Source organism: Moschus berezovskii, chromosome 28 (assembly GCF_049115385.1).
Source record: "Moschus berezovskii isolate FMDL1 chromosome 28, NW_MosBer_1.0, whole genome shotgun sequence".
Classification (NCBI taxonomy): domain Eukaryota; kingdom Metazoa; phylum Chordata; class Mammalia; order Artiodactyla; family Moschidae; genus Moschus; species Moschus berezovskii.
The window spans coordinates 7,781,049-7,804,036 of NC_142487.1; the positions used below are offsets into that span (position 1 = coordinate 7,781,049).

The 22,988-nt window shown below is 41.9% G+C and overlaps 1 protein-coding gene across 5 annotated transcripts in view; it reads right to left on the reverse strand.

Moving 5' to 3' along the window:
- EPB41L3 (erythrocyte membrane protein band 4.1 like 3) overlaps positions 1–22,988 on the reverse strand; it is a 145,328-nt gene that overhangs the window by 57,318 nt on the left and 65,022 nt on the right. For all 5 annotated transcript variants that reach the window (XM_055417168.2, XM_055417171.2, XM_055417169.2 and 2 more), the window contains exons 4-5: positions 8,906–9,010; positions 7,401–7,443 (exon numbers count right to left, since the gene is read on the reverse strand). In XM_055417168.2, the coding sequence (XP_055273143.2) occupies positions 7,401–7,443; positions 8,906–9,010 (148 nt within the window). The remainder of the gene's footprint in view (positions 1–7,400; positions 7,444–8,905; positions 9,011–22,988) is intronic.

Consider the following 22,988-nt stretch of genomic DNA (forward strand, 5'->3'; position numbering starts at 1 on the left):
AACTACGCTAGTGTGGACTTCGGGACAGACTTAGTTTTTGCATATAACCTTGTACAATCTCGCGACAGAGGCCAGCCACATAAGATATATATCTGGACTCTCTTGTATTATAGAATTTTTCTTGTTCTGAATATCCTTGACAAAATATTTTTATTTTATAGGAAAGGTCTGCTGTCATATTAAGGGATGATCTGCTTTATGGGTCATTTGAAAAGCTCTCTTCTTACTCGGGGAAATTTCTGACTGAAGAGACACTGTGGGTATTTTCTGAGCATTCCCAAACCCATCCCTCTTCATCCCTGATCAGGATGGGTCGTCACTGCACGCTGCCATTCCTCTTCCTTTGGCATCTCCTCTGGCCTCTCCAGTGGGGAAGCAGGTCAACCAGACATCAACTCACTGGCACCTGCTCTTGCGCCGGTCTACACACATAAGTGAGACATCACGAGCCTCCCTGAGCTCTGCCTTTGATTCACACTCTCTGGCTCAGAAGGTAAAGAATCCACCTGCGATGCGGGAGACCCAGATTTGATCCCTGGGTCAGGAAGATCCCCTGGAGAAAGGCATGGCTACCCACTCCAGGATTCTTGCCTGGAGAATTCCATGGACAGAGGAGCCTGGCGGGTCACAGTCCATGGGGTCTTAAGAGAGTTGGACACAACTGAGCGACTTAACACTTTCACTACTTATACACACCTAACCGGGTTTATTACCTTAAATGTGGAAACAAATACATTTTTTCTTCTTTTCTACATTTACTTTCTCTGTGGTCAGCCTGTCACATATTTTCATCTTGCTCTTTCTGTCTGACCTTTTAACGTGGCACATTACTGAGCCCTGGGTGCTCCTGGGCTGGGAACTGTTTTCGTTTGTTCTCTCCACCCAGTAAGCACACTGAAAGGGCCTGCTGGTTCTTAACGACTGCAGAGAAGAGCCTCTGGGTCTCCCAGCTTTGGTGCTGGAGGCGTTTCCTCTGAGCCACGCTCTTCCTTTCGCTCTGTGATTCGTGTCCTTGCAGTCCCACCCTTATGCTTCAAACACTTTCCTAGATTTTCTTTATTTCACTTATGGCTGCTCTGGGTCTTTGTGGGCCTTCTCCAGTTGGGTCGAGCTGGAGCTACGCTAGCTGGGGAGCACAGGCTCAGCAGGTGTGGCACAGGGGCTCAGCTGTTCCTCAGCATGTGGGATCTTCCCGGGCAAGGGACTGAAGCCATGACCCCTGCACTGGCAGGCAGATTCTTTACCACTGAGCCACCAGGGAAGCTCTTTCCTAGACTCCTAACACACCACACCTTGCCTCCTCATTCCATGATTCCTGGAAGCTCCACTCTCTCCCAGAGTTCTTCCCAAACATTCACAAGAAAAGTGACAGCATGATAAGTATGCACCAGCTCTATCCTTTGCACTATTCTCTTGCTTGAGTAGCGCATACTCAGGCTGCACAGGTTACTTGTGTTTCTGTCATCAACGGCACAGTCCATTTATTAATTCTGGTTTGTTCTTGACATTATTACTCATATTACATTTAGACTTCCACCTGGCAGGGATCCCTCTTAAGTTGACTTATAAAGGACTGGGTGTTTCATGTCATTTCTAAACCACCCAGAAAATATTCCCAAAACACCGGCCCTAAGAGTTACAAGTCATAACATATCTGTCAATCAAATATATTCTTAGTGATTATATTCCCCCCTGTTCTCGAAAAAGTCCTCCTGTTATTCTAAAAATAATCTGGTTTGATTTTACTCTCCTATTGATCCCTATTCACTTCCTGCTAAAACAGAACACTTGCCAACAGTGAAGTTCACAATGGGAGCTGGCTCACCCCCAAGCAACTGGAATGAAAGCTAATGGATTAGTTATGGGAAATGGATTTATTGCTCTTTTATAATTTTCATCCACTTCAAAGTGAATCCAATGAATCGTTTAGCAATGTAATTAAACAAACTCATAATAAATTCCGGGTAAACACTCTAAGTTGGGAACTAAGAGGGAATAAAAATAGAAGAAAGATATTTCAATGCAAAAATCCTCATTACAGGAAAGTGAGTTTCAAAGGACTGTGGGCTTGAGAAGCATCTGAGGGGCTTGGTAAAAATGCCAGTCCCTAGGCTCCACTCTACTCCACTCCATAGCTCTGATCTCCACAAGGAGATCAAACCAGTTCATCCTAAAGGAAATCAACCCTGAACATTCACTAGAAGGACTGATGCTGAAATTGAAATTCCAATACTCTGGCCACCTTATGCAAAGAGCTGACTCACTGGAAAAGACCCTGACGCTGGGAAAGATTGAGGGCAGCAGGATAAGGGGGCGGCAGAGGAAGAGATGGTTAGATAGCATCACTGACTCAATGAACATGAATTTGGGCAAACTTCGGGAGATGGTAAAGGACAGAGGAGCCTGGCATGCTGCAGTCCAGCGGTCGCAAAGAGTCAGACACAACTTAGTGACTGAAGAACAAGTTCCACACTCAGAGGTTTTTATTCTGGAGACTTGCAACACAGCAAGGAACTTATGATTTCAATAAACGCCCTTATGGTTCTCATACAGTTGGTCTTGGGGGCCACACTTTGAAAATCACTAATCCTAAGGAATTCATTGGAAGGACTGATGCTGAAGCTCCAATACTTTGGCCACTTGATGTGAAGAACTGACTCATTGGAAAAGACCCTGATGCTGGGAAAGACTGAAGGCAGGAGGAGAAGGGGGCAACAGAGGATGAGATGGTTGAATGGCTCCCTGACTCGATGGACATGAGTTTGAGCAAACTCTGGGAGTTGGTGATGGACAGGGAGGCCTGGTGTGCTGCAGTCCGTGGGTTCTCAAAGAGTCGGACACGACTGAGCAACTGAACTGAACATTATAACTCAAATGACAATGAGGTCTCATAGGACCTTATTTTGAAAGGTGGGAAAGCTTAAAGAAAATATAATCTATACAATAATCAAGGGGGAAAAAATCCAGTGAAATGAGGCATAAAAATTGAAATTAATATGCAAGGCAGATTTAAACTGAAATATACATATCCCCATAGAGAGTTTGGTAGGAACAAATCACTGAGAAGCTATGGTTATGCCATAAATAGGCCTGTGAGCCTGAATCTGCTCAGATGATGACTCTGGTTAGAGACTTCAGAATTGGAAGAGTCTCAATGCATAAAAATGACATTCTATAACACTGATACAGGCTTTTAAATTACAAAGTTATGATAATTATAAAACTGTGAAACTAAAGAGAATTCATTATTATGCAAAAATTCTAACTTTAGTCTTCGATGCCTGCCAAATCTTAAAATGTCTAAATATACTATGTTTATAGCATAAATGACTATCATATATTCTATATCATGAAATCACTATATTGTAAGTACACTATATCCTAAGATAGTAGATTCAGAAATTTTAGATCTGTTAGGCGTAAAAGTTTATAAGCACAAACTCTACAGGCTCAGAATTTTCTATTTCTCATAAATTAGTGATTTAAAATCTCTATCAGCTAGATTGCCACTGTCTTGAAAATCTCATGCTAGAGAACTACTGTGGGCCTACAACATAAAAATAATGGGAATATCCTTTTATTATGTGTGTTTAGAAGAGAAGGGGATTATGCAATAATTACATGAGGTCTGTAATACTTTTCTGCCTTGATACTAACAGAATGTAACTTTGGTGGAAAGAAGGTATTTAGTACACAGGAAACAAGGAGAAATATAGATAAAAACACCAAATTCCATTTCCAAAAAATCCCAATTTTCTGTGCCTCCTTTGTCTGCACGATTATCTGTCGTGTTGCTGTCACAAACACTGTCTAATCCACATGAGGAAAATTTCCTTTAAATCTCATGTCTGATTGTCCCTTTAGCCTGTCTCTTATAAAGAAAGGTAGGAGAAGGGATACATGGGAAATAAAGAGAGAGAGAGAAAAAAAAGAATTCTATTAACAGCAAAAAAAACTACCTGTTGATACATACAGCCTTTCCTGCAACAGTACTATGATTTATCCTTGAACATTTAATACATTTTAAAAGTGCTTAGTGACTATAAATCACCCAAGTATGAAATAGTATTTTATTAATTAGGTGACTGTAAAGAACCTAAATAAGGCACACAAAATGCTAAGATATATTTCAGCACATCTGCTTTTAATAACTCCATAAAAAGGTTCTCAGAACATATTCATCAAAGTTTTTACTGAACCTCTCTGGATAAAGGTGTGTTTTCGCCTACTTACCACACCTGTAGCTTTCCCTGGTTTCAATTCCAATTTATTTCTATCAAACTACTTCTTTATTAAGTTTCTTGTTAGCAATGACACCAAATTCCTCTCAAAAATATGGTAAAGATGTTTTCATTGTACAAATAATTCATCAGGCTCTCTAATATCTAAGGGAAAATTCACTATTTTGAGATATTACCTAGCATTAAACCATTTCAAACTGCTTACTACTAATTACTTTTTTATTTGCACGGAGGGTATTTGGAGGTCTCAGCACATTCAAAGCACTAGAAAGATTTGTTCTGTTTTAATAGTAAACTGTTGACAACTTCGATGGGAATGATGTTCTTATTAATAAACTGGTCTTAAATTTAGTCTCTAAATAGAATCAGTTGCTTTGGGAAATTAAACTATATTTTATGGACAAAAAAATGAACTTCTTGAAAAAATTAACTAGTTATTTGAAATTATAAAGTATATTTACCCTTTACCATTTATCCATAGTAAAAAGCAACAGCTACAGAAAAGGGTTAAAGAAAAAATTAGTTGTTCTCAACCCCTTGCCCTGCAGAGACATTTCTGGGGGGTATTTACTATTAATAACATTCATGCTCTTCCCAAATATCCACATACCTATATACACGCATAACTCTGTGTTACTGCACTGTACCGCACCGCACGCGGGGGTCTTAGCACTTTGAACCCTCACCCACTGCAGTGGCAGCGTGGAGTCTTAGCTACTGGACTACCAGGGAAGTCCCTATGCATAATTCTGTTTAAACAAATATGATTTATTTCTTTAAGGTCTCACTAATGAGAGCTAAAACTATATTCTATCTCATTCTATTTAATAGCTACCTAGTATTTCAAGGTATGGCTATTTCATGATTGATTTAATCATTTCCTTATACATGGATATTTAAGTTGAAACAGTTTTCTGCGATACCAATAGTATTACAATGAACCTTCATATGGACACACTCCTGTCTAACACATACACTGATAACACTTCTACAAGTAAAATTCGGGGTCAAAGAATAAGTACCTTTTAAATTCTAATAAATATTGACAAAAAGTGTCTTCTTAAAGGGTAATATTTCTCCCAACTGAGTACAAAATTGCCAGGGCAGGGAATTATTAAAATTTTAAAATCTTTGCTCTGGAAAATTAAACTAGGTTGTACATGGAACAACAGACTGGTTCCAAATAGGAAAAGGTGTACGTCAAGGTTGTATATTGTCACCTTGCTTATTTAACTTATATGCAGAGTACATCATGAGGAACACTGGGCTGGAAGAAGCATAAGCTAGAATCAAGATTGCTGGGAGAAATATCAATAACCTCAGATATGCAGATGACACTACCCTTATGGCAGAAAGTGAAGAGGAACTCAAAAGCCTCTTGATGAAAGTGGAAGAGGAGAGTGAAAAGGTTGGCTCGAAGCTCAACATTCAGAAAACAAAGATCATGGCATCTGGTCCCATCACTTCATGGGAAATAGATGGAAAAACAGTGGAAACAGTGTCAGACTTTATTTTTCTGGGCTCCAAAATCACTGCAGATGCTGATTGCAGCCATGAAATTAAAGACGCTTGCTCCTTGGAAGGAAAGTTATGACCAACCTTGATAGTATATTGAAAAGCAGAGACATTACTTTGCCAACCAAGGTCCGTCTAGTCAAGGCTATGGTTTTTCCCGTGGTCATGTATGGATGTGAGAGTTGGACTGTGAAGAAAGCTGATCGCCGAAGAATCGATGCTTTTGAACTGTGGTGTTGGAGAAGACTCTTGAGAGTCCCTTATACTGCAAGGAGATCCAACCAGTCCATTCTAAAGGAGATCAATCCTGGGTGTTCATTGGAGGGACTGATGCTAAAGCTGAAACTGCAATACTTTGGCCACCTCATGCAACGAGTTGACTCACTGGAAAAGACTCTGATGCTGGGAAAGGTTGGGGGCGGGAGGAGAAGGGGACGACGGAGAATGAGATGGCTGGATGGCATCACCGACTCTGTGGACATGAGTTTGAGTGTACTCCGGGAGTTGGTGATGGACAGGGAGGCCTGGCGTGCTGTGATTCATGGGGTCGCGGAGAGTCGGACACGACTGAGCGACTGAACTGAACTGAACTATTGATAAAAAATGAACTGCTTGAAACAATTAACTAGTTATTTGAAACTATAAAGTATATCTATCTTTTACCATTTATCCATAGCAAAAAGCAACAGCTATAGAAAAGGGTTAAAAAAAAAATTCTCATTCTCAACTCCCTATGCTACAGTGCCATTTTCACTGAATAGCTGAAAAAAATGTCTCATTTTAATTAGCATTTAATTACTACTAGTATTTAGCACCCTGTCTAATACTTATTAGTTACCTGTTTTAAACTTTCTGTGCTGCTCTTGTAGTTGTTTTGTCCATTAGGAAATTTGAAATGTGCATTTCTTAATTTGCCTTTAGGGGCTAAGGAAAGAAGCTATCATCAGAGAGTAAAATTCAGTCTGACTTGTTATTAAATGACTGTTACTTCTAGCTTGACTGCTTGCCTTTCATACTTTGGTTAGGCCCTGGGTGTTCATTGGAAGGACTGATGCTAAAGCTGAAACTCCAATACTTTGGCCACCTCATGAGACGAGTTGACTCACTGGAAAAGAGTCTGATGCTAGGAGGGATTGGGGGTGGGAGGAGATGGGGATGACAGAGAATGAGATGGCTGGATGGCATCACCAGCTCGATGGACATGAGTTTGAGTGAACTCCGGGAGTTGGTGATGGACAGGGAGGCCTGGCATGCTGTGATTCATGGGGTCACAAAGAGTCGGACACGACTGAGCGACTGAACTGAACTGAACTGAGGCATAATATAACATTAATAATTAAGTTTGGAACTTTAAAATGATTGTCAACGGGGGCACCATTTGATTAAATCATATCGCACATCTGTGTACAGGCAAGGGACTAGGTCAAAAGTCATGTCATTTTATTTCCAGGTTGTAATAATTCATAAAGGGTGATGGGTATCTGAGCCAGACAAATCTGCCAAAAATAAAACTTGAGATCTTAATCTGTCTTTCAAAATACTGTATCCACACCAGCCACGTGGGTATGAGGTACTAATTCAGATAAGCCCACGGTTTGAAAATCTTCCTCCCATTTCTACACAAAATAATCCAAAAGAACTTACTTCGAATCTGTTTTTTAATTTCCTTAGCAGGATCCAACCAGTTCTGAAAAAGAAGTGAGAGTCTGAGTATGAATCAGAGAAGAACAGAAATGATTTTGTGTTGAGTGGGTAGAGACATATGCTAAGTGCATTTGGGAGGGAGCAGGGAGCGGCTGTTGGAAGGGCCCCCAGCGGGGTCCTGCCCCAATATGTCCAGTTGCCTTCACTCGTCCCGAGAGGGCCCAGGCTCTTGTCCCATGAGAACATATGTGTGTTCGTGTGCAGGATTTAGGCTGGAAAAAATTCTTTCACAAGTGCCTTCAGGGATTCAAGCTAGCATAGAAACAGTAGAAAAGATGGTGGATTCTATGTTCAAACAAATTAGGAGAAAAAACTGAAGATACAGCCATCCTCCAGTCACAGGACCCCAGATGACACTGAAATCTGGGGATGCTCAAGTCCCTGATATGAAATGGCACAGTATCTGCATACAACCTAAGAAATCCCCCCACATACTTGAAGTCATCTCTAGATTATTTCTAACACCTAATACAATGGAAATGCGATAGAGCTGCTGGTACACCAGCAAATTAAAATTCCGTTTTTGGAACATTCTGGAATTTTCTAAAAAAATAGTTTTGATCTTCTGTTGGTTGAATCTGCAGATGCAGAACCTGAGAACACACAGAGCTGGCTACGTGTAACATGACCCCACTGATGTCCTAGCTGGTCAGCTTCCCAGGTAGTGACTTCTGTGATTATAGATTTTAAAGCACCTTCTTAAATGCATTCCTAACGAACACTTGTTTGAGACTTTATGATTTTCTTCATCAGAACACTCAGGCATTTAATGATGAAGTTAAGACATCATCCAGTGAATCCAGTCAAGATTAAGTATGATTCACAGAATGACAACCAAACAAGTAACATTTATGAACACGATTGTGGTGGCTCAGTTTCCAGCATTAAGGAGACAATTTCTTCTTCCTCATTTTTCAGGTGGTTGAGAGGATAAGTGAGGGAAAGGCCTAAAGAGGCTGCATCAGCTGTGAGAGTCTACAGAGGTACACTAGATACCTAAGACAAGACCCGTCTCATATTGTGATGCAGCCAGAATATGAAAGCATAATTAAGATGAATTAACAATAAGACGGCATCCAGTGAACACGTTTTCTGTGTATCAATGTATTTGAGTCTCAGTGGCTCAAATCCACTGAAATATTAACATACCCTCCCCAAAGCACTATATAAAATGCTTTTCTGGAAGCATAAAGAACTCAAGCATGAAGAACAGAAATGCTGACTTACTGTTTCCAAAAGACTCAAGACTGAAGGAAGTTGCCAATAATTTCCTTCATGAAGAAATAAGGTGATAAATAGCATTTAGGGTCTCAGACAGTAAATGTGAGGTGTAGGGGTGTGAGGGGTGGGTGGAGAAGATGATCTGCCGATTCAGTTTCAGTTCACTTTCGTGCAGTGAAGGGCAGCTGAAGCCAGAAGATTCTCTATTGCTTTGAACCACTCACCTTCTGGTTTTCAGCATCTCGATATGTAAGCCCAAAATAGTCTTTTTCTAGCAAATTCAGATGTTCACAGACTTTATCAAACAGGACTTGGCCTCTGGAGCGTTTCTATGAAGAACAAAACAGAAAAACAAGTTACCAAAAAAGTTCTTCAGTTGCCACCATTAAAATGGGTACCCTTTAAAATGTTGCTTGTTATAACTGTTCAGTAAATGATGAGTTCAGTTCAGTTCAGTCGCTCAGTCGTGTCCGACTCTCTGCAACCCCATGAATCACAGCACGCCAGGCCTCCCTGTCCATCACCAACTCCCGGAGTTCACTCAAACTCATGTCCATCGAGTTGGTGATGCCATCCAGCCATCTCATTCTCTGTCATCCCCTTCTCTTTCCGCCCCCAATCCTTCCCAGCATCAGAGTCTTTTCCAGTGAGTCAACTTGTCGCATGAGGTGGCCAAAGTACTGGAGTTTCAGCTTTAGCATCAGTCCTTCCAATGAACACCCGGGAGTGATCTGGGTGTGATCAATTCAGTGGGGTGCCATTGCAGGAGAGGCAAGAGATGCGGGTTCGATTCCTGGGTTGGGAAGATCCCCTGGAATAGGAAATGGCAACCCACTCCAGTATTCTTGCCTGGAAAAAAGGCAATTATCTGGGGAAAGAAAAATCCATCAGCTTAATTGATGGTGATACACAGTATCTATCATGTTTTCATGTAAGACTTCAAAGCTCTTTCAACTTGGCCTTGGAGTCTGAGATGGATTAACCGTCAGCAATTAAGCTAAGCTACTTTTTGTTTGCATAGTAGCAACATTCCACATCTCGTACATTAACCATATTTATCTTTAAGATTTAATGCAGTAAGACAAAAATAAGAAAATTGATAAACAATGGGCATGCCAAAAGAGAAACTATTCAGAAGATCTGTAAGTGGTATGTATTACTGTGCAACCGCAAATATATTGGAAATTACTCAGCCCCCTCAAGCATGACTATTTAGGAGAAAAGATAAATTTAGGATAGAAAAGTGAAGCATGGTTTATAGCTAGCTAAATAATCAATGTTGTATTTGAATAAAGTTTAATAATGTATGAAAATAAATTACATGTTAGCAAAACTGCTTAACACTCAATGGATATAAGTAAATGATATGACAACAAAATGCTGCCTGCTAGTTTAAATCTTATATTTGTAAATAATTCATATTACTTCTGAGAAACGCTTAGTAAATTATAAAGTTTTCACACACACACAAAAAACTGGTTCTTCTGATGCTTCCAGTGGTTAAGATCTCCAGTTTAAGAGATAAGAACACAGAGGCTCAGAGCACTTAGATGAGAGAGGCAGTCTTGCTGCTGCCTATGTCGGTGGCTTTAACAGATAAACCTAATTCTGAATCTTCCTTATGTCCCTGACATCTGTGCAGACCTCTCTCCCTCCGTAAAATGGGTATGATGCCATCTACTTCTTGGCAGTGTTGTTCACTCACTCATTCATGTCTGACTCTTCGCGACCCCATGGACTGCAGCATGCCAGGTTTCCCCGTCCTTCACTATCTCCCAGAATAAAAGCATTCAAACTTGGTCCAATGATTACACACATCAAGCATCGCAGAAACATCAGCTGTTATCAGTCTAAGTGACTGACAAGTGGCAGAATGTGTAATGTAGGACTCAGTTTGCCTTTTTGTTGTAGGAGAACAAATACGGCTCCTTGTGGGGCTGATAAATACCCTTAGTACTAAAATGGTGCTAGTGGTAAAGAACCAGCCTGCCAGGGCAGGAGACATAAGAGATGTGGGCTTGATCCCTGGGTCGGGAAGATTCCCCTGGAGAGGGCATGGCAACCCACTCCAGTATTCTTGCCAGGAGAACCCATGGACAGAGGAGCCTGGTGGGCTACAGTTCACAGGATTGTAAAGAGTCAGACAGGACAGAAGCAACTCACCACACACACATTAAAATATCCTGCTCTGGGACTTTCCTGATGGTCCAGTGGCCAAGAACCCCCACTTCCAATGCAGAGGACCTGGGGGTTCAATCCCTGGTCAGGGAACTAGATCCCATATGTCAAAACTAAGATCTAGTGTAGCCAAAATAAGTAAACAATTTAAAAAAATACCCTGCTCTTTTTTTAGATATCAATTATGTTTATTGCCTAACTGCTTTAAACAGAACACAATATACACAACACACACACACACACACACACAAATAAACACCAGTGTCTGGCCAAGTACTTTCTCAATGAGCAAAAACAAAAAATACACAAATAAATAAATAAAACTTCCTCGACAGAAACTTCTACTTTCTTTGACCCAGCGGACCTCAGCCAGGCCCTCAATGGAAGAATTATTCTCATCATGCTGCAGGCAGCCTTGGACATTGTCTTAATTATCTGTCTTCTTCCTTTTGCTTAACAGGTGGAAAGGCTAGCTCAGGCAGAGACCACTGTGCTAGCTGGTTCTTATTTTTCTGGCTTCTCACCATTTGATTTCTATTAATGACCCATGTGAGAGTTGGACCATAAAGAAGGCTGAGCACCGAAGAATTGATGCTTTCAAACTGTGCTGCTGGAAAAGACTCTTGAGAATCCCTTGAACAGCAAGGAGATCAAACCAGTCAGTCCTAAAGGAAATCAACCCTGAATATTCACTGGAAGGACTGAAGCTGAAGCTCCATACTTTGGCCACCTGATGCAAACAGCTGATTCATTGGAAACGACCCTGATGCTGGGGAAGATTGAGGGGAAGAGGGGAAGAGGGTGATAGAGGATGAGATGGCTCGATGGCATCACCGCCTCAATGGACGTGAATTTGAGCAAACTCCAGGAGACAGTGAAGGACAAGGAAGACTGGCGTGCTGCAATTCATGGGGTCAAAACATGGGGTCACGTGACTTAGCGACTGAACAACAATGACCCACAGCTTTGTCTTGAATGGACTATTTTTCTTAAGCATATTTGAACACTATATATTTATATACACACATATACATATACTTTTTAGTTTTCCACTATTTTATACCTTTAATACAGATTTAAAATTCATTCGTTCAATTAAATTTAATCACACACAAAATTCTTTTCAGGCTTCCTTTTCCACAAATTTCTATATTCATATTACTTTGTCCTTTCTTTTGCTTTCCACATAGAAATAACCAGCTTCAGGGCAAAATTACTTTCTTTTTCTTTCACTAACAAACAGTTCTTAAGACAATAACATAGTGGTCCATTCTTAACACTGAGGGGTTTGGGGGAATTTGTTTTTGTCTGTTTTGGCTCTAAGAACCAAGATTTGTTTAGAATCTACTATAATGTTGTTGCTGTTCAGTTGCTAAGTCAAGTCTGACTCTTTGCAACCCCATGGACTCCAGCATGCCAGGCTTCCCTGTCCTTTACCATCTCCCAGAGTTTGCTCAAACTCACGTGCATTGAGTTGGTGATGCCATCCAACCATCTTGTCCTCTATCATCCCCTCCTCCTGCTTTCAATCTTTCCCAGCATCAGGGTCTTTTCCAATGAATCCAGGTGGCCAAAGCATTGGAGCTTCAGCATCAGTTCCTTTCAGTGAATCTTCAGGGTTGATTTCTTTTAAGATTGACTGGTTTGATCTTTCCTATTATAGATGGTTGGGCTTCCCTTGTGGCTTAGCTGGTAAAGAATCTGCCTGCAATGCAGGACACCTGGGTTTGATCTGTGGGTTGGAAAGATCCCCTGGAGAAGGGAAAGGCTATCCACTCCAGTATTCTGGCCTGGAGAATTCCAGGGACTGTATAGCCCATGGGGTCGCAGAGTTGGACACAACTGAGTGACTTTCACTTTGACTACAGATGGTTATATGTAAACAATGAAATTCCAATCTGCTAAATCTTACCATAGCTGCCAGCCAGTTGGATGACACCAGAAAGGCCTCTCACGTTATGTGGGCCTTCTCCTGCTCATCTTTGATTGAGAATGGAAGACTCCACAAGGAGCCAGGTGATCACGGACTCAAGGCTATAGGGCCCCTGTGATCACGGCCAACATCACTATGATCACCGCTCGCTGCCCCAGAACCCAGATGTGGCCTCTGCACACGTCAAGGGAAAGACCCTGGCAATGGCTGGAGTCGAGACAGGACACAGAACAGGACTATTTTCCAGCCCCACACAGGATCCCCTCTGTAATCACTCTCACCTCCCCTAAACTGATTGTTTTTACGCAGATGACTTTTTTCTAGTATATTATTCAAGTTTTTCAAGTCAGTTATTTCTACATGTTTGACATCATGTGCATCTTTGGGTAATAATATCTAAAATATGACTAAAGCTCAACAGTCACCCGGAACTTTTAGAGAATTTATGTTAAATATTTGGTTCCCAGAAAAAGGATGCTCATGAAGTGATCAAATCTAGGCACCTAATTTTCACGGGGTGTGTTTATATATTGCCATAATGAGTCAAGAATTCAGTAGATTAAAAAATGTTTTTTTGGACAGAGTTATTCTAAAATCATTGGATAATTTACTTAACAGGAGACAAACACTTTTTAATCTCATTTGCTGTTTCCTGAGAGTTGATAAGTCATGTCTCTGACTCAAATGCATCCACAGTTCATGTAACCTTTCACTATTAACACATGAACATCATGAAATGCTGAGTTTGCTTTGCAGTTACAAACCAATGGGCTTCTCAGATGGCCCGGTGGGTAAAGAATCTCCCTGCCAATGCAGGAGACACGGGTTCAATCCCTGGGTTGGGAAGATCCCCTGGAGAAGGAAATGGCAACTCACTCCAGCATTCTTGCCTGAGAAAGTCCATGGACAGAGGAGCCTGGTGGGCTACATTCCATGGGGTTGCAAAAGAGTTGAACAAGACTTAGTGACTAAACAACAAGAAACCAATGATGGACTGCCCTCTCGACCCTTTTTTTCCCTCTTAAAATTGGATTTCTAATAGAGAAGATGAGGATACAGCCATCACCACCACTCAAACACAGCAGATGAAACAAGTCTTTCTGCAACATTAATGAAACTTCCCGAAGTCAAAGTTACTCCAAGATTTTTATGTCTGTAAAACACTGGTTCTCAAGGCATAGCTTATCAATCAGCATCACCTGGGAAGTTTATATTAAAATGTTTATTTTCACTTTTACTTGTCTGCTTAGAGGAACAAGTTTTAAAAATTAACGTTAAAATGTTTCCGGACTGGGGAATTTCAAACAGTTCCAAAAGTAGAGACAACAGCATCATGAAACCCTGTATACTTATCACCCAGTTTTAACAAATGCCTTTTGAAGATCACAACATTGGTTCATCTGAGTTGCTCCCCTCATCCTATCCCCCAGTTATTTGGAAGCATCTAAGCCAATAATTTTGTGTCTATTTACCTTAGCATGTGACTGTGTTCTTTCAAAAAATATAATTGCAATGCCTCATCACATCTAAACAAAATTAGCAATCAGTCCGTACTATCACCAAATATGTAGTCAGTACTTTAATTCCTCCAATTGTTTCAAAGATTTTCATTTTCTTTGACAAGCCCATACATTGCAATAGGATGTCATATCTCCATAGTCTCTCTGAATCTGCAACTTTTCCATTTATCCTGGTTTTCCTGTTGAAATTAACTTATTTTGGAAATCGGTCATTTGCCTGCAGAATTCCCTCAGTCTAGACTTAGTGCTTGCATCTTCATGGTGTAATTTAACATGTTCCTCTGTCTTTTGTATTTCCTGTAAACTGACAGTAAAATCTAGAAGCTTGACCAGAATCCTTATTTGACTGTTTTCTATAAGAGATGCTGTGTTGTCAGGGAGTGTTTAACAGGAGGATTCCTATGTGCTGTTTCTCATAAGTCCTTTGTTCCTTATCAAAGTGGAACAGCACGCTGCTCCCAGGAACTGAGGTCATTATTTGAGACAGGCTTGAATCTCCTTTAGTAAACATTCTCTTTACGACAAAAGTGCTTAGTCTCGATCCCCTTTCTTGAGATATGGATTGTCTCCTGACCTTGTGACCATTATTAATCCCTTGTTCCCTTGGTAACAATTGCTGTATGATTGGTTTTCTGATCTTTATCATTGTTGAAAGAAATTTCTTGTACCACAGCCTATATATGCTGCTGCTGCTGCTGCTAAGTCACTTCAGTCGTGTCCGACTCTGTGTGACCCCATAGACGGAAGCCCACCAGGCTCCCCCGTCCCTGGGATTCTCCAGGCAAGAACACTGGCGTGGGTTGCCATTTCCTTCTCCACAGCCTACATATACTCTCAGAAAAATCATTAAAGCACCTTTGCTCCATCAGAGCTTAGGTCCCTGTGTCATTTTTGTTTCTCTCTCTCCCCAGCTAATTCTCTGGCGCGTAGAAACCCGTCATGCTCACTCTCCTGCCCGGGTTTCTAAGACCCTCTCAAGAAGGTGCCCTGAGCCTTCACCCCCTCGAGAGGGCGCCCGGTGCCTTCATGAGCGATGCAAGTCCTGTGTCAAGGGCTTTATTGGTTCTCTGTGTAAACCAGGGAATATCAGCCTCTTTCTCTCTTTCACTTTCTTATTGTCGACCCCGGACTACCAGGTTCTGGTCCATTAAGGACCCGAACACTGTGTAATTTCATCAGGAGGCATACAGTGACTCTTGCTTTTCTGTAATATTTTGTTGTTGTTTAGTTGCTAAGTCATGCCCAACTCCTTTGTGACCCCAAGGACTGTAGCCCGCCAGGCTCCTCTGTCCATGGGACTTCCCAGGCAAGAATACTGGTGTGGGTTGCCATTTCCTTCTCCAGAGGATCTTCCTGACCCAGGGACAGAACCCATGTTGCCTGCATTGGCAGGCGGATGCTTTACCACTAAGCCATCTCAGAAGCACAGTCACTAATGATTGTTGCCCTAGACCCATCGATCTGAGATGGCAAGATGGGAATATTCTAATCCTCATCACTGCTCCCCCACTGATCAGCTGGAGCATGTCTATGAAGAGAGTCTCTTTGTCAAAATTATTTATCCAGTGACACAGTTTGATGAAGCCAGGATCAACACGTGCACCTTCTCCTCTGTTTAAGACAAGTTGGTTCTCTAGCATCATCTAAAAGTCATCAGTTAGCATTCTTCTCTTCTGTTTTCTGTGACCACTATGAACTCACGGGGGTAAATCAGGCTTGATGTGTTTCAGTGCATTACGGGCGTTGCCCTTAGTGAAGCTCTGAATGTCCCTAAATGCCCTGCCTGGCCTTTTGCTGTCAACTCTCATCCTCACAACGCTTCTCTAGTGCCACTTCTTTATAGCACTTCCTGTCTTCCCAGCCAAATGTGATATCTCTCGTCTCTGGACATTCAAGCACTTCTGGTACCAAGAGGGCACTTTCCAGATTCCACCTGACATCACAGCCGTCTGTCTGTGCATCACCTTTTACCCCGACGGACTAGAAAGACATTCTTCATGCTATCAAGCCAGTTATACTTTTCTTTTTGCTATGCTGTATGGCAAGTGGGATCTCAGTTCTCCTGCCAAGGATTACACACATGCCCCTGCATTGGAAGCATGCAGTCTTAACCACTGGACTGCCAGGAGAGTCCCTCCTACACTTTCTATAGAACCTCATTTTGGTCAAATACCATCAAGAGATTAAAAAGGTAATTGATGAAAATTTACATAAAATTTTTCTTGCCAGCATATCATAACCAATGCTGCAGAAGCAATAATTTAACCTAGGGTTTTCAACCTTGGATCCTGGGAACAATAAAAATACACCAATATCCAGGAACCCATGTCAGGACAAAGAAATCAGAACTTCTGAAGGTGGGAGCACAGTCTTTGTAGGTTTTCAAGATCTCATTTGCAGGTATGGTTGAAAGGTACACATAAATTAAGTTTACAATTTAAAAAACTCTTAAATAGGAGGACTCCAAAGCAATGCTTCTTTTCTTGATGAAATGTGTAACTTTTTCATACCAGTTTCTTTCAGGCCTCTTAGACCAACACTGATAGCTACATGATGATAAACTTTATTTACATACAGACACAGTCTTAAAATCTTAAGATATCCTTTCCAACAAATTTTCTTAAAAAACGTTAAGTTCTTAAGAAATGAAAAACCAGTCAAATGCTGAAACGAAATGATACAAACAAGCAATGTTAAATCACCAAACTATAAAACCAACCAGTAAACAAACCAAACAATGCACTTGCATTGAAAACTATGAACAAGGTACACAAAATTAAAATGTTTGTTCAATATTTTTTTTAAGTGGTGGCATTTTCCCTTGGGAGAGCCAAAACATATAGACTTTAACTGAAGAACCTGATACCATACTAAAAAATGACCTGGGGGGGGCGGTTAAGAAATATCTTGATTTCCTCTTTTGTGATTGAGCAGAAGCATTCCCATCTTGCCCAGCACGTTAGGGAGGAGAGCAGGAGGGGCAACCACACACAGGGTTCTGAGCCTGGGAGAGGATGGAGGAGTTGCTCTTGGGAGCTGACCAGGAGTCCGTACACCTGTGCGTGTGTGTGTATGCTATGTCGCTTCAGTCGTGTCCACCTTTGTGTGACCCTATGGACTGTAGCCTGCCAGGCTCCTCTGTCCACAGGAATCTCCAGGCAAGAATACAACCCCTGGAGTGGGTCGTGATGCCCTCCTCCACCTAGAGATTGAAACTATGTCTCCTGCCTTGGCAGGTAGATTCTTTACCACTAGTGCGACCTGGGAAGGCCATACCTGTGCACAGTTCAGTTCAGTTCAGTCGCTCAGTCATGTCCGACTCTTTGCGACCCCATGAATCACAGCACGCCAGGCCTCCCTGTCCATCACCAACTCCCGGAGTTCACTCAAACTCATGTCCATCGAGTTGGTGATGCCATCCAGCCATCTCATTTTCTGTCATCCCCTTCTCCTTCTGCCCCCAATCCCTCCCAGCATCAGGGTCTTTTCCAATGAGTCAACTCTTCGCATGAGGTGGCCAAAGTATTGGAGTTTCAGCTTTAGCATCAGTCCTTCCAATGAACACCCAGGACTGATCTCCTTTAGGATGGACTGGTTGGATCTCCTTGCAATACAAGGGACTCTCAAGAGTCTTCTCCAACACCCAGTTCAAAAGCATCAATTCTTCAGCGATCAGCTTTCTTCACAGTCCAACTCTCACATCCATACATGACCACGGGAAAAACCATAGCCTTGACTAGACGGACCTTTGTTGGCAAAGTAATATCTCTGCTTTTTAATATGCTATCTAGGTTGGTCATAACTTTCCTTCCAAGAAGTAAGTGTCTTTTAATTTCATGGCTGCAATCAGCATCCGCAGTGATTTTGGAGCCCCCCAAAATAAAGTCTGCCACTGTTTCTACTGTTTCCCCATCTATTTGCCATGAAGTGATGGGACCAGATGCCACGATCTTAGTTTGCTGAATATTGAGCTTTAAGCCAACTTTTTCACACCTGTGCAAACGTCTTCCTAAAATTCCCTGGAAACTGTGGCTTCATCTGTGTTCCCAAACATAAGCCCAAATTGTACGGAATCTCAGCAGAAGACTTCAATAGAATTTGTATTTTCTTTCACTCTCACAAAGCTATGAATCAGCCGGTAAGAAAGGCTAAACTCTGAAATTAGAGAAATCTGTAAAGTCAAGTATAATGTCCTCACCTGAGAAGATGGGCTGCAGTTCTTATTTTCTGAAGCTGCACAATCACGGAGAAAATGAGGCAGAGACGTCGTCCTGCCTGAGAAGTGAAGCTAATCAGTGGTCCCTACTTCTTACAAGGGGGACATGGGGCAGGAGCAGGGGAAGCAAAGCCATCAGAACCAAGGTTGCGTGAACATCCCTGAGGCTCCTCAGAATCTATGCGTGCATTTCTACAAACTGTCACCTAAAAAAAAAGTCTTGTTACATTTCATTGTTCAGTTGTTGTGTCCACTGCAGCACACTAGGCTCCCCTCTCCTTCCCTATTTCCCTGTGTTTGCTCAAATTCATGTCCATTGAGTTGGTGATCCTCTGCTGCCCTCTTCTCTTGCTTTCAATCTTTCCCAGCATCAGGGAATTTTCCAATGCATCAGCCCTTCACATAAGGTGGCTTCAGCTTCAGCCTCAGTTCTTCCAATGAATATTCAGGCTTGACTTCCTTTAGGATTGACCAGTTTATTCTCCTTGCTGCCCAAGGGACTCTCAAGAGTCTTCTCCAGCACCACAGTTTGAAAGAGTCAATTCTTTGGCACTCAGGCTTCTCTATGGTCTAACGCTCGCATCTGTACGTGACTAGGAAAAATTATAGCTTTGGCTAGATGGGACCTTTTTGGCAGTGATGTCTCTGCTTTTTAATATACTCTCTAGGTCTGTCATAGCTTAGGCTAAACCACGTGTATTAATACAAGGAAATATATACGATATTGAGAACATGCAGAGAAATTGACACTTCCGGACCTTTATTTCAGCTGCTCTGAAATTTGAGGGTGCACCAGCCCTGTAAGCACTTCCATCTCTTCACCATGTATCTTCCTCAAACAGATTGCTGATTTTCTCCTGAAAATTATACCTTCCCATGGATTGATGCACTTTGTGAACTTGCATTTCTGTCCCCCCAGGACAGGAAAGTGGACACCCTTTTTAATGTCCCTGACAGAATGTCCTAAACACCAAAAACATTCAACATATGTGCCTAATAAGTGCCCCTGGCATGAATCTGAAGGAGGAATTTCTCCTCACATTACCTTGGATTAGTCTTGTTGCAAGATGCTATCTCTTTTCTCATGCTTCCTTCTGTAGTTGCGTATTTCCTCACTGAATGACTCTCCATTCTCCTCACTTCTAAAGGTCAAATGGAATTCTCTTAATTTCTAAATGACGGCATCACCATTTGCCTGGTGTTTAGCAGCATCGGAAAAGCTCCACAAACTGACCTGGCTAGAGCTTGAGCCTAAATTGGACACCTGGACTCTGTCATTTCTTCCTCAGTTTTCCGTTTTCTGTTAGAAAAATGTTCTGACACTGTCTGCCCTGAAATTTAAGTGTTTTTTTTTTTTTTAATCTACACTTAGAAAATAGCAAGAGTCTGTGGTCAACTCATGAATAAAAGATGATGACCGTGTCTGGTCTGTGACAACAGCCTTAAGTCCCTGAGAGAGATCTGAGGCCAGGAAGGTCTGAAAAGCACTACGTGGCCCCAGCTGCCCTGTGTGCATCTACTTCCATTTGGGGCTTTCTTTCTCAAGTGTACTTTCAATGCCAAGTTTAATAAGCACAGCAGGAAGTCCATTATCCCCATCACTACTGCCAGAATCCATGTCCCGAGGGGCAGGACTTAATGGAAACTTCCAGCCTGTGTGAAGTGAACTGAAAGTCGCTCAGTCGTGTCCAACTCTTTGCAACCCTATGGACTATACAGTCCACGGGATTCTCCAGGCCAGAATACTAGAGTGGGTAGCCTGTCTCTTCTCCAAGGGATCTTCCCAACCCAGGGATCGAACCCAGGTCTCCCGCATTGCAGGTGGATTCATTAGCAGCTGAGCCACCAGGGAAGCCCAAATCCCAAGTGTGATCCAGACAGCAAATGCAATGAGGGCTGATGTGAGAGGCGGAGATGAATTTTTCCTGCCTAGACATTATGTGTCTTGCTAGCGTGTTCTTTAAATTCACAGGCAATCAGCTTTTCAGAAAACCATGACAGTTCTTTTAAACATTAATAAGTCCATCAATAGTTATTCTGCCATTTTCTTAAACTTGGCTCAGTTAGCAGTGACGATCTGGAGAGGCCTGTGAAAACAGGAACTCGGAACCACTTCCTGGTGTTGCTTAGTTTTTAAACAAAACAGTAACTTATTTCCAACTGTCTAGAGATTAGACAGTTGTCTAATGTCTCAACTGTCTAGAGATTAGAATTCATCTAGCATTATTTAAATATCTTTAGGATGCAGTTTTAAAGATATTATTCCTATCCAATTCAAGTTCGTTTCCCTATCATTCTATTTTAAATGAGCCTCATCAGACAGCCCCAGTGCTGGACCCTGACTCTACAACTAGGTGGCTATGAGGTGAGACAGTCATTGAAGCTTTCTGAACTTCACTGCCTTCCGTAAAAAATGGTAATATTGGTCCTTACTCACAAGACTGTTATATTAATTAATACACAGGAAAGGACTTCCCTGGCGGCCTGGGGGTGGTTAAGACTCTGCACTTCCACTGAAGGGGGTGTGGGTTCCATCCCTGGTTGGGGGAACTAAGATCCCATGTACCTTGAGTCCCTTGCCCCTGCAAAAAACCCCGAACATAAAACCCCTGATGACCAAGGAACCTTCACAGCAGCACTGAATGTAGACCTTCCTTCCTCTTCCATAAAACAGAAATAAAATTTATTAAAAAAACAAGAAACACAGGAAAGCATACAGATTGCCTACCCCAGGGGAAGCCATTACCAATCAATGCTGGTGATTATCAGTTCACCCTTATCATAAGGAATCCAATTTATTCAGGGTTCTTTTCTGTTGTTATTTTTCTTTTTTTGTTTTCCTTGCTTTTTTCTTTGGCAAATTCAGGGTTTCTAATGTTGAAATTTGGGAGAAAGACTGACATACCACTGAAGCCTTTTCATTTGCAGTGAAATCACCCCCTATCACTCTACAGGTCAAAGGGGGAAATGGCTGAAACTAGTATCATTATCAGTAAACTAAGGGAACATTCTATTACCCTGTGCAAACACGAACACAAAGTGGTTTTTAAAATGCACTGGGTATACTGGCACACTTAGGTACATCCCAGGCCAAGCATGAGAGTTACCAATTCTCATAGATACAGCCTGCAGCACAGCCAGGGCAAGAAGGGAGACTTCACATGTGGAGAACCCACCCAGGTTTGACTGAAATTCTCTGCAAAAACTGTTCAGCACATATACAAGAATCCCTTCGTGCAGGTGAAGCTCCTCCACTGCTTTTAGAAAGACACAATCTTTCTTTCAGCCACAATCTGTTTCTGCCTTCATTTGTTGTAGCCATTTCATTCTGTTTGAAATCAGACTTCTGTGCTCAAAGCCGAGTACCGTGGCCGATAATAGCTTTCCGGTGAAGCATGCTTCTTCTTGGCCAGCAAAAACACTGGGCTTGCTTTTGTACAAAGAGTTTCACATCACACGTAGGAGATGTTGGCAGCGAACTGTCAGACAACATTTCCTGCTGTTAATCTGCTAGGGATTCAAGTCACTAAGCCAATGAGTGCCAAGTGAATGCAGAGAAGGAAGCCTGGGGAAGAGGGATGAGGGAAAGACACAGACTTTTAAACGTGAATCACAAAAAAGAACCACAGCCCCTAATTCAGAACGACAGGGGACTTTGAGAAATATTTCCTGGGAACTGTCACTGTTGTTCAGTCACTAAGTCGTGTCTGACTCTGCGACCCCATGGACTGCAGCATGCCAGACTTCCCTGTCCTTCACCATCTCCCTGAGTTTGCTCAAATTCATGTCCATTGAGTCACTGATGCCATTCAACCATCTCATCCTCTGTCACCCCTTCTCCTCCTGCCCTCAGTCTTTCCAAGCATCAGCATCTTTTGCAATGGAGTTGGCTCTTTGCATCAGGTGGCCAAAGTACTGAGGCTTCAGTTTTAGCATCAGTCCTTCCAATGAATATTCAGGGTTGATTTCCTTTAGGACTAACAGCTTTGATCTCCTTGCTGTCCAAGGGACTCTCAAGAGTTTTCTTCAGCACCACAATTCAAAAGCATCAATTCTTCAGTGCTCAGCCTTCTTTATGGTCCAACTCACATCCATATATTACTACCTTCCAAGACAAATCTCCAAAGATAAGAAAACTCAAACAAAATCCCCAACTGTGATTTATAACTCATTTGGTCAAGTAAAGACCCGGAGGCAACGCAGATGCTGAAAGTGAAAATAAAACTTTCATACTATCCATTTAACAAGTATAAATTTGTAGAATGGTCACTTTTCAAACCGATACAGCAGGGGTTCCCAACTTCCAGGATCCAATGACCGATTACCTGAGGTGGAGCTGATGTAACAACATCAGAAACAAAGTGAACAATAGATTTAACATGCTTGAATTACACTGAAACCATCTCCGCCCCTCCAGTCCGTGGAATCATTATCTTCCAGGAAACTGGTCCCTGGTGCCA